This window comes from Morchella sextelata, assembly GCF_020137385.1.
Source record: "Morchella sextelata strain SCLS chromosome Unknown scls_8, whole genome shotgun sequence".
NCBI classification, from domain to species: domain Eukaryota; kingdom Fungi; phylum Ascomycota; class Pezizomycetes; order Pezizales; family Morchellaceae; genus Morchella; species Morchella sextelata.
The window spans coordinates 301,531-316,659 of NW_025408623.1; the positions used below are offsets into that span (position 1 = coordinate 301,531).

The 15,129-nt window shown below is 47.0% G+C and overlaps 3 protein-coding genes across 3 annotated transcripts; all 3 read left to right on the forward strand.

Annotated features, from left to right (window-relative positions):
- Window positions 1-3,349: 3,349 nt before the first annotated feature.
- On the forward strand, window positions 3,350-4,242 carry H6S33_012309 (uncharacterized protein; the record flags this gene model as incomplete). Its single annotated transcript, XM_044844112.1, has 5 exons — window positions 3,350-3,421; window positions 3,825-3,850; window positions 3,914-3,938; window positions 4,035-4,179; window positions 4,238-4,242. 5 exons carry the CDS (start codon window positions 3,350-3,352, stop codon window positions 4,240-4,242), a joined length of 273 nt encoding a protein of 90 aa, XP_044694958.1.
- Window positions 4,243-5,486: 1,244 nt separating this feature from the next.
- H6S33_012310 (uncharacterized protein) lies at window positions 5,487-6,164 on the forward strand (the record flags this gene model as incomplete). Its single annotated transcript, XM_044844113.1, has 4 exons — window positions 5,487-5,548; window positions 5,618-5,650; window positions 5,877-5,973; window positions 6,045-6,164. 4 exons carry the CDS (start codon window positions 5,487-5,489, stop codon window positions 6,162-6,164), a joined length of 312 nt encoding a protein of 103 aa, XP_044694959.1.
- A 1,711-nt stretch (window positions 6,165-7,875) lies between these two features.
- Window positions 7,876-11,012, forward strand: H6S33_012311 (uncharacterized protein; the record flags this gene model as incomplete). Its single annotated transcript, XM_044844114.1, has 7 exons — window positions 7,876-8,162; window positions 8,225-8,430; window positions 8,507-8,925; window positions 8,998-9,078; window positions 9,152-9,876; window positions 9,948-10,136; window positions 10,190-11,012. The coding sequence occupies 7 exons, from the start codon at window positions 7,876-7,878 to the stop codon at window positions 11,010-11,012; spliced, it is 2,730 nt and encodes a 909-aa protein (XP_044694960.1).
- Window positions 11,013-15,129: the final 4,117 nt, after the last annotated feature.

Sequence of the window (15,129 nt, forward strand, 5' to 3'; positions counted from 1 at the left end):
AAGCTATGCCCCACGGATGCTCCTGACCCCTGCGGACATGCATGTTTCAACGTCATGGGAGGGAAAGGACGCTACTTCTGCGATCCCCAGGGCTCAATTCTACGGGAGATGATAGCCGTACCCATATCCACATCAACTGTAACCAGCGAAACACCCCCGGTTACTGTCACTGTTACCATCTCTGTTAATAGGCGTGCCTCTACAACACCCAACCCTGAGGCAGCGCACGTGGGGGTTTAATTGTCCTGGAAAGGAGAGGGGTTACTTATAATTATGCGTGTCGCTGGGTAGATCTGCACGATATTTCTCATATTGGAGTGTACGTGGTCGTGGGTTCGGTCTGTATGTAGGCAAGCTTGTTTTTGTCTTTGGGTTTAGTGCATTCATGTAATTATGATCTTAATAATCGAGATTGGATATTGATCTTGAGATTGGATATCAAGTTTAAATGAAAACCCGATAAATTAGCCTGTAGGTTATAGCTAGCAATAGTATATGTCTAGTTGGGGCTTTTATAAACCCAGATATCTCGCGCTCCAAATTCTATCTAACCGCGGTCCTTCATGCCTTATCCATTGTAATCATTGCCATCTATAGCTCTCTAACTAGTCTGTCAATATATTCAAAGTATGTGGATGTACTTAGCGTAACCATTCAATAGTTCATGGTATTTGGATATGCAATTAATGAATTAAACAAAAAAAAAAAATGGTATTTGGATCACCACCCATCACTCGGTCGATACCTCCGCCCATGAACTTGACACGTACGCAGCTGGTCGGTGGAAATGTACATCTATTAACACAGTCCCACAAGAATCATCTCCTCTCTATCACCCTATAGATCCATTCTCCGCACTGAAACGAAGGCCTAGCACTTTGCTAGCTAGCCAGACCACATGTGCCAGTTACAGGCTCCCTAAACCGATCCGTACCTTCAAAAAAACACATATACTACTCCCCGTAGAACAACAACCCGCGAGCACGTGGAATTCAATCCTCCCACTATTTCCACAGACAGAAAATGCACCGTTTAGTTCTTAAGGCCGCATATAAATAAGTCTTGATACACCCACAGTCTTCCAGGACCATCTCTACAATCCCCCATGCAAGACGTATATATAGTTACCGCCCCAAATCAAGCACACCACAACGTCCATCGCCCTCTTCAGAAAACGCACCCCGCCGCGGCCGCCGCGGCCGCCGCCGCCGTCTTATCACGGGCAAATATAGGAAGCCGGCAACCGACAACCACAAACCCCGGGCGGTGCGGGACTCTGTTTATGGTGTGTGTATGTTTGTTAATGCTGGAAGGCCTACGTGGAGAGTGGGCTTATATATATCCTCAGTAACTATATTACGGTTCTACGTTTTGAGTACATGGGGCATACGTGAGGTGTTCGTTGTGGATGTATATATACATAGGTACTATATATTGCTATAGGTGCTACTTCCTTAGTTACGGAAAGAATTTGCGTTTAAGCATGGCCGGGTTGAGGATTAATTGGTGTAGTCCATATTTTGAACTACTCATAATGAATGTATATGGACTAGCCAGCCTGAAGTTCGAATGGAAGTTATCAAGAACACAACACGGTTTGACGGCCAGACGTCCAATGCATATGAGGAGCCTGTCTGATGAAGATACAACCCTGGATTGGGCCTCGGGGCTAGGCCCTAGATTCTCTTTTACTGCATGAGTATCCGGTCAACTAGTTGGCCCGCTACTGCAATACGGGGATGTACCAGCGAACCGCAGTGTCTCCCACTCAGGCTCAAGCAATTATAGACCGCACCTATATCTTCATGGCTTGTATACTAATTGAGCTCTTTCCCCTTCCAGCCTATATATAAACACCCGAACCGCTCTATTTACATGTACCCACATGATATAATATCTCCATGACTTCCGGGCGGCTTTTGCGGTCAAGTCAAACCGGAACTTGCGCATCAGCGTAGACCAAGGCAGGTTTTCTAGGCCTGTTATTCAGTGCCGTTGTTGTAGCAGGCCTTTTTCGGGATGGACTAATATCATGGCGGACATGCATAGTATTATATTAGCACTACAAGACCGAAGCGGGCCGTCATTTCGGTATTTGAGCTCGAGACTACATGTAGCCACCGGTACGCGAGTAGGTCGGGGCCGCTTAGGCCTAGCTAACTAGCTACATGTACTTATATACCGCGCGATGCTCCTCCGCCGGGCTCGCACCCCGGCTTTATAAACACAGTACCGGTGATCTCTACCGCACCGCACCCATCTTCCCCGCATCTCTATGCAACATATAATCGCATGCGATTCTCCGGCCGGACGAGCGCATCATTCCCCAACGTACGTACCAGTACGTAAAAGGTTTTATTTTACTTCGGACGCCTTCGAATCCCTTCCCGGAGCCCGGCGCAACCGTCCGGGAGCTCCATGGTGGTCCTATGTGGCGAAAGTGGGGTGTGTCCCAGCTGTGCGGTGTGCTGCATAAGCGTTTTAGCACCCGCTTCCACAAGCCACGCCACGCATCTTTGCACCAGAGAGATCGTGTTTCTCGATCCACAAGGTGCGCCCGACGAGTGATGCGCCGTGACTGCGGGTCGGTTTCAGGTGACTAATCCGAATCGCGAGCTCGGGCCACACTCAGGCCACTGCTCGTGGTATGTAAGGTACACATTTTATGTAATGTACAACTCCAGTCCCAGTAAATAGTAATTTCTACGCAGGCAGGCTCGCCTTCGAGCTCAGTGAAACAGCTGATCCGGGAGCCAAGAGATAGCTGACATCGTGAGTGGAGATTCAAGACATAGACAAGTGCCGTGTTCTAGCTACGCACAAGTCTAGCTCGCTACTCTACCCCCGCCTCTTGGCTAGCTGGCCCATACTGCGCCCCATAACAGCCCAGTTCTAGCTAATATCAGTGCATTTGCTTTTCCCGCCGTCGTTCGAATCACACGATGTCACTCGAACCTCGGTATCCATTAACCCGACACTACTAACAGTACTGGGTTACAGAAATATCAATCTCACGGGGCGCACAATCAAGCAAGCGCCCGTTTTATTTCCATGTCTATACCCTATTCTCGAAACCGTTCCAGTTGTTGGGGGGATGGGGGGGTTGCATTGCGTTGCGTACATGTACATGTAGTTACTTCTTTATATGCACGGAACGTCCCGACGTACTCGCGGCTGAAAGAACAAGAATAAAGGACGAACGTGATTGAGCATAGTAAGCTACTGGTGCGGAATAACTCCTCCTCGAACGCACGCGCCATGCTCGAGCCCAACATACATACACCCTACAAACGCACAGCCACGCAGCCCAATTCCAAAACAACCAAACAACCCCCTCGAGTGACAAGCCATGACGAATCCGCATTATCCGCCACCCTCCCCCCCAGGTCTAGAGTCCAGATGGACCCTTCCGCTGATTCAGGTATTATTGCCGCACACCTCGCCTCTCTCCTACCCTCCCTTCTCTCTTGTGTAACCCTAACCCTATCCATAAGTAGAGTAAAGGTAACAACTAGCCTGGCGGAAAAGATATATTCCGCGCCAGTATCACCAACTGGGTACTCCATGGCCTGCAGCAGCAGCAGTCGCTAATATTCCTCAAACGGGGTTTTTTCTCTCTCTTGCTTTCTCGGTTGACTTAAAATTAGGGTGGGGGATCCTCCCTCCAGCCCCGCCACCGCAGGTCAAAAAAAAAAAAGGGATCCCCAGTATGTAGCTAAGCACTGAATTGAGGATGGATGGATGGATGGATGGATGGATGGATGGATGCCCATGGGGCGAGGGGGAGATGACAAGAAGACCAAGCATTCCAATCCATCCGTCAGGTAGTCCGATCAGTTCAAGCGGAAAAGTAAGTGGCTACCTACATCCTAAGCGGGTACCCCTCATTTTCCTTATTCCTGACAGCCTCTAGAGTAGATACAGTACGGTACTCTAAAGTTAGTTTTCTTTTTCCTGTTTCCTGTTTTCCGGGAATGCCCTTTTTTCTCTTTTCTTTTTTTTGCAGTCTCAACGGCTTACATCCAGAGATGTAGCCGACGAGCCATATTTTTTTCGTCCTTTGCTATAGGGGCCTGGGGGGTTTATTCCTACTTGTTCCGATACTCCCCTATACGAATGTGCAAAAGAAGGCGAAGACGAGAGAAAAAAAAAGGACACCCTGGTGCAATATTTGTGTCTGTAAGTTATGTACTCCCCCAGGCACCCAGACAGACAGATAGACAGATAGATAGACAAGACTGAGAGACAGAGACAGGCACACGACACATTATTGATGCACAGGCCCTTTAGCGGGCCCCAACTTTGATCCCAGTAAGTGCTCACCGCATAGGTACGGCGTGGTGGTCCGCAGAGAGTATGTAGAGTATCTAGAGTAGGTAGCCCAAACAAACCCGGCGAAGAAAATTAATGGGGAACGTTTGGCTCGTCCACCACCCCCCCAAGCCCCCAAGGTATGGAGGTATGGATGTAGTTGATATGCGGAGTGTGGAGTAAACTAGGGACTCCGCTAGTATCTGGCGAAATACGAACGCGTATATACGGGGTGCATAAGAAAAAGGCTAGGTCACCGTCGTATGCAGCAAACTCAAACGGAACGTCCTGTTAGCACCCCCACCACCACTACCACCGCTGGGCCCCCCTACGTCGTCTTGGGGGAAATAAATCACGCATTTTTTTGAAACAAAAAGATCAAGACGAGAAAAAGAAGGGAGTGCAGTGTGGGATCAACCGGTATGGGGGGTGTTCGTGTATGTAGAGAGAAAGCTCGGGGACATACCGTCGATAAGAGTTGTTTTTTGTTTAATTTCAAAAAGTTCATTTCCACGATCGCAAGGTTCACGATAACGATTCAGTACATATAGAGAGAGATATGGGCGAGCAGACCCCCCTCCCCCCTCCATCGGTATTCGGTGCCTTATATAAACAATCTGGTGGGCCGGTATCTAAAGCTTAGGTATGTAGCTACGTATGTACCGCAGTCCTCTAGGTAAAGTAGAGGCTGTATGTCGACGAGAAGAGGGAGTGATGTTCATACTCCTGTAACTGTCACTTACTCGAAACAACTGATCCATGGCGGAAGAAATCGGACGTAACTGGTTTAATCCCTGGTGCGTGCAGCGAAAAATCACCTCGATGATATACCTCAAGGGTTCAACCAGTCCGAGTAAATATGCTGGCCCTACATACACGCACGCGGCTAGAGTTGAGTGTGCCCGTTGATGTATGTGCAGTGTTCCGCAAAAAGTGTTCTTCTTGGCCGATCAAGCGAGATACCTGAAACCTGGTTTACAATCGTGGTGCAAAGTAAATTTTGGGATAGAAGAGCTGCACAAGGAAAGATAGTCGCACCGGGCCCTCGTGTTATTTGCTACCGAGTGGTTAAAGAGATTTACGCCTCGCCATCTCTTCCTCTTCCAGGCGCCGCTTCGGAAGTCTTTTTGTTTTTTTCCCCTTTTTTCCGTGTTCTTTATTTCGTCTGCTTCACGATGAAGCTCAAAGATTTTTTCTTACTTGGGGCTCGCGTTCCAACAGCTTGTTGGTGTAACAGGTAAGCTAGCAAGGTGGTTGCCAAGAATGTGTTAGTTTCCCCTCATAAGGAAGGTTTCATAATTTGCAGCCCAGTGATGATCCCGGGAGAGTCTTTAAGCGGGTCAGTGAAGCGGATTAGGATTCGGATTATTCATGGCCAGCCCCCGGCCCCTCGCAGGTGGTGGGTGAGCAATAGGTGGTACCTTATTGGGGCGTTCGCACGATCGGAGAAACCGGGCGTTGATGGTGGGGAGTGCCGAAGTTTAGCAGACATCCGGCCTTTTGTCCGTTCGACCGTAGCCGGACAAACGGCGGGTGCCATTTAATGCTGCTGTGCGACTCGTGAGACTTGAAATGAACTGTTTTGATGGAGTAGAGAATGGAAGACTGAAGGACGAAAGGCAGTTGCGCAGAGTAGGTACAGATACCTATGAATACCTATCGGTATAGTTATACCTTTTGTTTGTCTGTTGTCGGGTGTTTGAATTCTATCTCTGAGCAGCGTTACCAACCAGGTCCCTGTTTATATCATGCCGGTCACTAATATTATGATGGTGATGCTGTGTTGTTGCTGCTGCTACTGCCTGTTGAGGCTGATGGGTAGTGCCGGATCAATCGGTGCACTGGTAAAGTAGGTACATGGTTGTTAACTAGGTTCTCAATTCAACCCCGAGATCTTTGGTCACGAGAGAGAAAGAAAAGAGCCTTTTTATTTCCGCCGTTGAGACCTACCAAACGCACCACCACGTACCCACGTCCAGGCCTCGCCGGCCTCCCAACATTCTTTCCAAGACCTCACGATGATTGGGAATCTGTGCTAATTACCACTCTCCCCCAGTCATTTATCCATTTCCATTTCCCTTTTTTTTTATTTTTTTTTTCCCTTGCTCACGAGCATTTTGATTTGTGGGGGCTTGCAGTTTGCCAACTTGGCGTTCTCGGTAAAGCAAGTCGTTAAAAGTCATTAGAAGCGATTTAAGTTGCCCCTTTGAAGTTTTGCGGGGCGGAAACGCAGGCCAAGGAAGGAGAGAGGAGGGCACGCGATCTGTCCTGCCATGTCTCTTTTTTCCTTTCCTTTCTTCCTTGCTATCTAAATTCGATGATGATGGATGAGATAAAAGAGAGGTTTTCTGCCAATCACATGCATGCGCCTAAGACTGGAACCTCTCTGCCCCAAATAAATCAACCTACTTCATTATTACCCTCATCCGTCCCATCCACATCGATTTCCCTTAAAACAGAACCCTTGCTTTCACATACCTGCCCTGTCTACCTCAGAGCTATGTATATGTGAAGTACTCGGGGCAGGCAATAAGAACCTGAAAATGCAAGCTGCAAGCCGCAAATCAGAGGTCGTTACCATAAAAAGTCATTTTCAGGTTCTTCTTGCCTGCCCCGAGTATCTACATGTACGCACCGTTCAGTAAGCTGAATTCGAGGTTGGGATTGTCATGGTGGGATAACCTGTTGTGGATACCTACCTACCTGGTGTAAGTAGGTGGAGACGTCGCAGAGCTCTCCGCCGAGAACTTTGATCGGCGGTGTAGCTGATTAATCCGGTGTCCTTTGCATCCCCCTCCTGTTCCTCCTCCTGTCTTTTGCCCCACAAAAGCCGTTTTGTGTGTGCCGTTTCTGGGGAATCCTGCTAGGCAATGGTGGTGAAACAAAGCATGAAGCTAGGTAGAATATATATGCCAGTGGCAGTAGTGGATTAATTGGGCGAAAGAAAAGTAATGGGCTTTAAAATCTATGCGAATTCTAAAGTAGTTCGAGGTTTAAGGGGACAGTCTCCAGGGCTCACGATGGAAGTTTTCCCTTAACGGTGGTTGGGCGGAAATGGAGGAGCTCATGTGGACTGGGCTGGCTGTCGAAGACGGAGCTAGGTTGATGGTGGTGGTGGATGGGAAATGCCTCGTGTAGTTTAGTTAGTCCTCTTTGGTGCGTACATCACGGATACGTAAGAGTGCTAGTTTTACCATTTATGTGCATGAAAATGTGCCATGAACCACCACCATGGCCACCACCACTACCAGAAGTCTTAGTATTTAGTTGCCTATAATTGTTCCGCTCGGCCGTCCCCCGTCGTCTGATGTATACATACCCGCCCTTCCCCAGATTTCCCTTTCGCCCCACCTGCCTGCTCATTCATGTTCTTTGTTCTTGTCTCTGCTTTTGGTTGTTGAGAACTTATTGAGAGTGGTAATTGATTAATTGATTGATTGATTGATTGCTTGGAAGGAGTTCTTCTATCGCCGCTGCTATTGCTACCTACTACTATCGCTACTGCTGCTTCTGTACTACTATACTACTACATCGTTATCTCGCCGTTCATAAAAGTCTTCAGCCATGGCTGTCACTGAATCCGCAACAACGACTACTGCAACGGAGGACTCATCAGCGGTCCCTGACTCTATCACATCTTCCAACCCCACAACTGGTCAAAAGAGATCTTCAACGGCTGCCGGAAACTCCTCAGGTACAAATTTTCGTCCCGTAAAACGAAGAGCATCGAAAGCCTGCCAATGCTGCCGGGCACGCAAAGTTAGATGCAATGTCGTGGAGCATGGAGCTCCCTGCACTAACTGTAGGCTGGACGAGGTCGAGTGTATCATTACTGAAAGCAAACGGAGAAAGTGAGTCACATTTACATTCATTCGACCCATTGTGTAGTACTGATGAATGATTGTTGCTGTAGGAAGTTATGGGGGACAAAGGTCGATTCTGTAGGGTCCGCATCAGATACCGCCTCTGCTCCCAAAACCGCACCGGCTGTCGCCACTGCTGCTCTTAGATCACCAAGCATCTCACATCACCCTGAACAACCGCATCACCACCATTCACCTTCAGCCATGTCTGTGGATGGTGGTTCAGATAGAGAAGGACATGTTCCTCATATGATTTGTATGCCCAAACTCCTCTACCATTGCCTATCAATAATGTAGTCACATTACAACATCATTCTTACAAGTCTATAAAGATCAAGCTCAGAGTATGCGAATGAGTATCACTGGCCAGGAACGTGAGCGCCGGGCGTCATATGCATCCTCTCACGGCTCTGTGCCATCGCTCACAAATTCCCTCTCTACACAAACCTCCATGACCTCAACCGGACCACACCGCGTCTTGCGTCCTCCCGGGGCCGTACCGCCATTCATAAAGCCCACCCCAACGAGAATACCCCCAGAGGACTTGGAGTACCTGACGAAGAAGGGGGCTCTGACATTGCCGGCGGAGCCGTTGAGGAGTGAGTTGTTGAAGAGCCATTTCGACTTTGTGCATCCGTACATGCCATTGTTGAATCGGAGGGAGTTTTTAGATATTGTAACTTCAGAAGATGGGAGTAAGGGGAAGGTCAGCTTGTTACTTTTTCAGGCAGTAATGTTTACTGGTAGTGCAGTATGTTCCTCCCAACCACTCCTCATCCCGATTAGTAGAGTTGAATTAGCAAGCTAAGTATGAGTCATAAAGTTCGTGGATATGGACAGTCTCAGAGTTGCCGGATTTACTACCCGAAAAGCTGCCCGTAAGGCTTTCTTCACAAAAGTCAGGGTACGTCAAAAATATAAAGCCAAAAAAGAAATTTCCCTCTCCTAACCGAGTAACTAACTCACAACTGAAACAGGCACTATATGATTTTGATCACGAGCAAGATCGCATGTCCCTTGTGCAAACTCTCCTTCTTATGACCTATTGGTACGAAACCCCAGACGACCAAAAAGACACTTGGCATTGGATGGGTGTCGCCATCTCGCTCTGTCACACCATTGGCCTCCACCGAAACCCCGAAAATTCGAATATGGACCCGAAGCGTAAGAAGCTATGGAAGCGGATTTGGTGGAGCTGTTTCATGCGGGACCGCTTGGTTGCGTTAGGGATGAGGAGGCCTACTCGGATAAAGTGCGAGGACTGTGATGTACCAATGCTCACACTTGATGATTTCTCGATCGACATGGCATTAGAGGGGGAGGAAGGTGAGGACTCAGTATTTTGGAGTTATGAGCAGAGGGAACAGAGGGAGAAGGAGGCGAGAAGGCAGAGAGAGTTGGCGATTATGTGCATTGAGAAAGCAAAGCTCTGTGTATGCATCAGTCAGGTCTTGTCGGCACAATATTCGGTGCTCAACACCAACCAAGGCAGCCTTGCAGCAGACGGAAGCACACGAACAACCATGATGTTGCTACCTAAAAAGCTAGATCCGGAATGCTGTCAAGTTGCTCGATGCGATAGCGAGTTGGCAAAGTGGATTCGGGAGCTACCGGAGGAGGCACGTTACTCACCAAATAGGGCCAACGACAACATGGATGACGTCCTCACCCTACATAGAAATTTGTTGCATATGGTGTACTGGTATGTTTTCTTCTTTCTTGATATTAATGATGTAGATCGCGGGGGAATATCGGCTGACATTGATCGTGTAGCACAACTGTAAGCGCTTTGCATCGGCCTCAGGTGCTCCCGTCTGCGCCCGCTCCCTGGCCGGCAAAGAACAATGCCGCCGAGTTACAAGAAGTTTCACGAAGGAAGGTGAGGCAAGCAGCATCAGAGATCACTCGTATGGCTGAGGAATTGATTGAGCTTGATCTTGTTAAATACTTGCCGACTACTGGGTATGTCCTACTTAAAGTGAATTATGATTTTAATTGTCGCTAATAAATAACAGAGTCACGGTCATGCTTCCTGCCGTGATTATTCACCTGCTAGATATCAAATCCTCGAATGCTCTCACCCGCGAACTTTCTCTCGAGGGCTTTGGACTCTGCATGCAAGTGATGCAAGGTCTCCGCCAATCTTACTCGGCTGCCGATTACGCTACTCACTTCCTCGAAGCCGCCATTAAGAAAGCCGATATTCAAGTTCACGGTCACCGCAAATTCGGTCACCGCAGACGCGCCCGCCATAGGAATGTTACACAACTTGGAACATCACCGGGAATATCTGGTGCGGCGGCCATCTCAATTCCCGCGTCTGCACCGCCAAGTAATGCAGCATTGACACCTCCACCAGACTTAGAAAGCCTGACGGCGATGGATATGGGTAAGGGGCTGGACGAGAATGAATTGCAGTTCAAGTTAGAGAGTTTTTTGCAGGCCCCCCCTTCGCCTTCACATGATGCTCCACTGCCCAGCGCTTTCAATGTTGGATCGAATGGGAACAGCACTCTCCAGGCACCTGTACCTGCTGGGGCAGAAGACCTCTTGTTCTCAGATTCGACGCCGCACCTGTCTATGCCTGCCGATGGCGGGGAGGGAACTAATGATTTGGATGCGCTCTTGAACATGAGAGAACAGGGTGATCCGTTCTTGGGGCACTACGATGATGCGGGGCTGTCGGGAATGAGCAGTAAGAATGCAACTGGTGGAAGAGCATTTGATTTGATGGGAGAGTCAAGTAGTTGGCTAGAGGAGGACATGTCAAAATTGCTAGATGGGGTCGATTTCGATATCGACGATGTTATTCAGGTGTTGGAAACGGAAATTAATTAAAGTTCTGGGACAAAAAGGGGGATTTCTTATTTCTTCTTGGGAGCTATTAATGCGGGAATAATATAATGGTTTTCATTCTGGGTCTTTTTGGAAAGGAGTTGTGGTGTTTTCTTCTTCCCTTTGTCTTTTGTGGACCTTTGGAGCTTTCTGGCTGGAATGACAGTTTTTTCTTTTTTCTTTATTCTTCTTTACTTTCAAAGTTACTTACTCTTCTGCGTGGGAGGATCAAATTGTTTTTTTTGTACGATATCAAACATGACGATGTAGATGCATATAATAGAAATGACTAAAAAGTTTAATTTTTCAGAGACTTCTGCTTTTCGAAGAATTTTTGCGCTGGCCTTTGCTGAAAAGCTAACCAAACCTGGCCGGGTTAGTGATCAAACCCGATAAATCACGTCGGCGACAACGCTCAGTCCGTCGTAACCCCTTAACTATGGTCTCGTTCCGTCAACCTACGGAAGCTTTCCCCCGTATAATTATCGTTCCAAAAACTCGAGGTTTTGGAGTTGTACAGCCAAGATACCGAGGCTGTTGCTGGGGGAGGCAGAGCGTCAATTTAGGTTTCAAAAAGACTGTACCATGGGTATATAAAAACTGAGTGCGATTATACCGGGAGACTCCCCGGAATGTAAAGAGGTATATGTATTTCCTACAAACGTACATGTAGGCACCAATTGTTACACAAATAGATATAGATATATACCTTTCGCCCAGCAGTTTGTTCCGGTGCAATAGGTATTGATGTCCAGGACATGAGATTAATTTCATTTCAGATTGGTGATTCCAATACACATCAGTGGGTTCCGTTTTGTTTCTACAATGAGGAATTATCCGTAGGTATGTACAATATATATGCACAACGGGGATTAATTTCGTGTGCATAACATTTATGTGACCGTTTTTTTTCTTCAAGTTGAGGCTTTTTTTTGCGTGCAGTTGCAATGAAAACGGAACTTGTCATGTGTCATGTACCAAAAAGATGGCCATTAGATCTACATGAGCTCTGCTAGGAGTTTGGCACCTACAACCCACCCTATTCAGTTAGGTACTGCAGGTAAAGATAGTTTGATGATGAAATCCCTGTGATTTCTGCTATGTGCTTCATTCTCGGTATGTGGGGCAGCCAAGAAAGTGAGAAAAATGTGGCGATTGGTAAAGTGCTGGCGCATGGCGGACTGCAGCTGTCTTCATCGATATCTAGCTATGTAGGTACTTGTGCCCACCTATCTGTGAAGGTAGGTCTGTAGAGTATCAATGATAAGGAGATCTCTATTGGTCGAGTTGCATACACTACGATCCAGTGCCAAGCTAGGATCATTGGCTCAGTTGTGCGCGATCGTGAGTGGTCTGTGCTCAGAGCGGAGTCGTAATTCCATATGGTCCTTTCATAAGAAACTAACTTAATTAAGTTCTTGATGGGCGCCGTGCCAGGTTGTGGGGATGCAGCCGGGAGGTTCAGGTTTTTCACATGCCCTGCTAATAGCGGCACATCCCGTGCCGCGGGGAACCCTTGATTTGTACTCTACTCCAGAGTCTGGAGTTGAGCTTAGCGTTTCGGATTTCATCCGTTCTATCAAAGCTGGTACTGGATGTTCAAATTTAGGTAGTTTTCTGTTAAACCAGAGAGCAATAGGAAACCTATCCGGGGCTCATACTGAGTGAGGCTGGGGATTTTGCGGGGAAGAGACACTTCTAACGTAGTTAAGTTAGCTAAGCAGTCTCGATAGATACATGTAGGTTTATGTTATGGCGCTATATACTCAACGTTATAAGCTTAACAGAAGCTGTAACTTACTCTACAATTGATAGTAGCCTGTTTATGGAGGTTTGTTCATTCGCCAGGCCATCCTTCGCCCGGGGTACTGGGAAGAATGGCCATGTGTAACACTGTTAACTTCCACGTGTATCAGCGGCCGCCGGAAAAACTAGCCCTTCAAATGAAAAGGATTTTGGTTATTTGCAATCTGCAACAACAGATTAGGAAGTGAGCTGATGACTACATGTAGCAAGATACTAGGGTAGATCTATCCCCATCCGCGGTTCGCATGTGCGATGGGATAGCAGGTGTCTGTAAAGACCTTGCCGTTTGATAAACGGCATTTTGATAATCACCTGCTGCCTGGTCCTGGCCCCGGTCCAGTAAGGTACGGGCCTCGACTATCGATATATCATCAACTCCAGGAAGTCGTGCACCACCATCTCCTATCGTTGATGTCAGTGGATGTAATAAACATTGTACAAATTGCTTTAGGCACATACATATGCTTGGTATGTGATCGGTATCCTCGTTTGTATGCTGTAGCCAACTGTAGATTTTGACCCATGTCTGATATTGTCGTTAGAGTATGATAGTCGCATGCATGAACCGAGGTTAGGGTTAGGGTTTTTTTTTACATGAGTGCAAATATTTGAAGTGCCTGTACAGCTGTGGAAAGATGCTCTCCTTATTCAGTAATCCCACAAACCATCCCGAGGCTTGATTTATATGTAACCGGTTGGTCGTAAGCCATTGATACGATGATGACAGGGTGCCCTATATATAGCTATGCACCTACACCTGGAGGAGAGTTATGGTTTCACGAGATCGGACCTGCAGCTTCGTCGATACCTGTCAAATCTCCCATCGGCTGAGCCAGCCATAACTAGATCACAAACATGTGCTTGAGGGTGGAAAGTCCAGTTTTGAGATCCCATGTGATAAAAAATATCAAGCTTTAGCTTTGCACGTGCCAGAACCCAGATCATAGTCAGATGAATCTGTGCTATCCGGGTATCATATCTGATGAGCATGAAAAGCTCCCTTTCAGTCCCAGAGTCTGTAGACGTGTCGTATATCTGGTGGTAGAGCTAGAGTAGATGCCATGTTACGTACGTAGGCTAAAGCATGCAAAGTTTTCAAGAGAAGGCTCTGAACGAAGGCGCAGTAACCGCGGGTTCATTAGCATTGCATCGTCATCTGCAGATTTACCCTCATTCCGAGACACAACATATGTAAAAAGCTGCTCGTTATAAATACGGTTCTGGATTGCTAGCTACAAGGGCCAGAATTTAGGTTGATCCTGTAGAGTACGTGCGGTGCGGTGTTATGTGATTTCAGTGCACAGGTACGTCGGGAGTTGAAGGCCATGTGGCATGGCTACCCACATTAACTGGTCCAGGCTACATGTAGTTAATGTCTAACCGCTGAATCAGACTACGTGGGTTGTGGATTAAGTACGTAAATACCTCCTAGTGACAGCCATCTGGTCACGCGCCATTCCTCTGCAATGCGTAAAAGCCCATTTGCATTCAAAACAAGCTAGTCAAATGAATTCTCAGATGCCTTTATATATGTGATCGATTTGGCACGGCACAGCCTACCACGAAATATATGTTATTATGTCTTCACTAGATATCACTCGCAGTCTCGCGCGCCAGAAGACCATCCCAGAATAAATCGAAGTTGATAAGCTTTCTTACTACAATTGATTGAATATAAAGAATTTAAACTTATATATCCAAGAATTAATAAATTACGAGGATGTCATACCTGTACTAATACATACATCGAAGACCAGAAGCCCCCAGACATGACCATGGCTTAGCCTGGCATATCTGTCATACAAGTTCTAGCTAAAGTCGTCTTCATATTCTCAAAAACCATACAATCAACACTCATCTACATATTCACAACCGATTTTGATCAAAATAGGACATTCATTAGTATGTAACTGGGAGATCACAGGTAATTTTAGAATAAGTCATTCTCACTTAAGCTAAACAGTGCCAATAGCACTCCCTGTTATATATTTCTAAACTAAGAGATAAATTATTACCAATATTAATAGAATAACTTATAGTACTCGCCACTTGATTGATAATCACCATCTACATTCCCAGGCTGTACTATCTATCTAGCCTGAAGCACTCTCCCGCAAACTTACATCTGCTCAAACGTCACCTTCCAGCATCACCTTAATCCCCATCATCTCCGGCACTATCAACAAGTGATTATCGGCCCTATAGCTTTTTGGCCAATATTAACTCCCGGACCCCTTGTACAGGATATCTGTTTAATTCTAATACTCCCCTTGTATTAGCTTCAATTGAGGTCTGCACTTATATTGATTTAGTT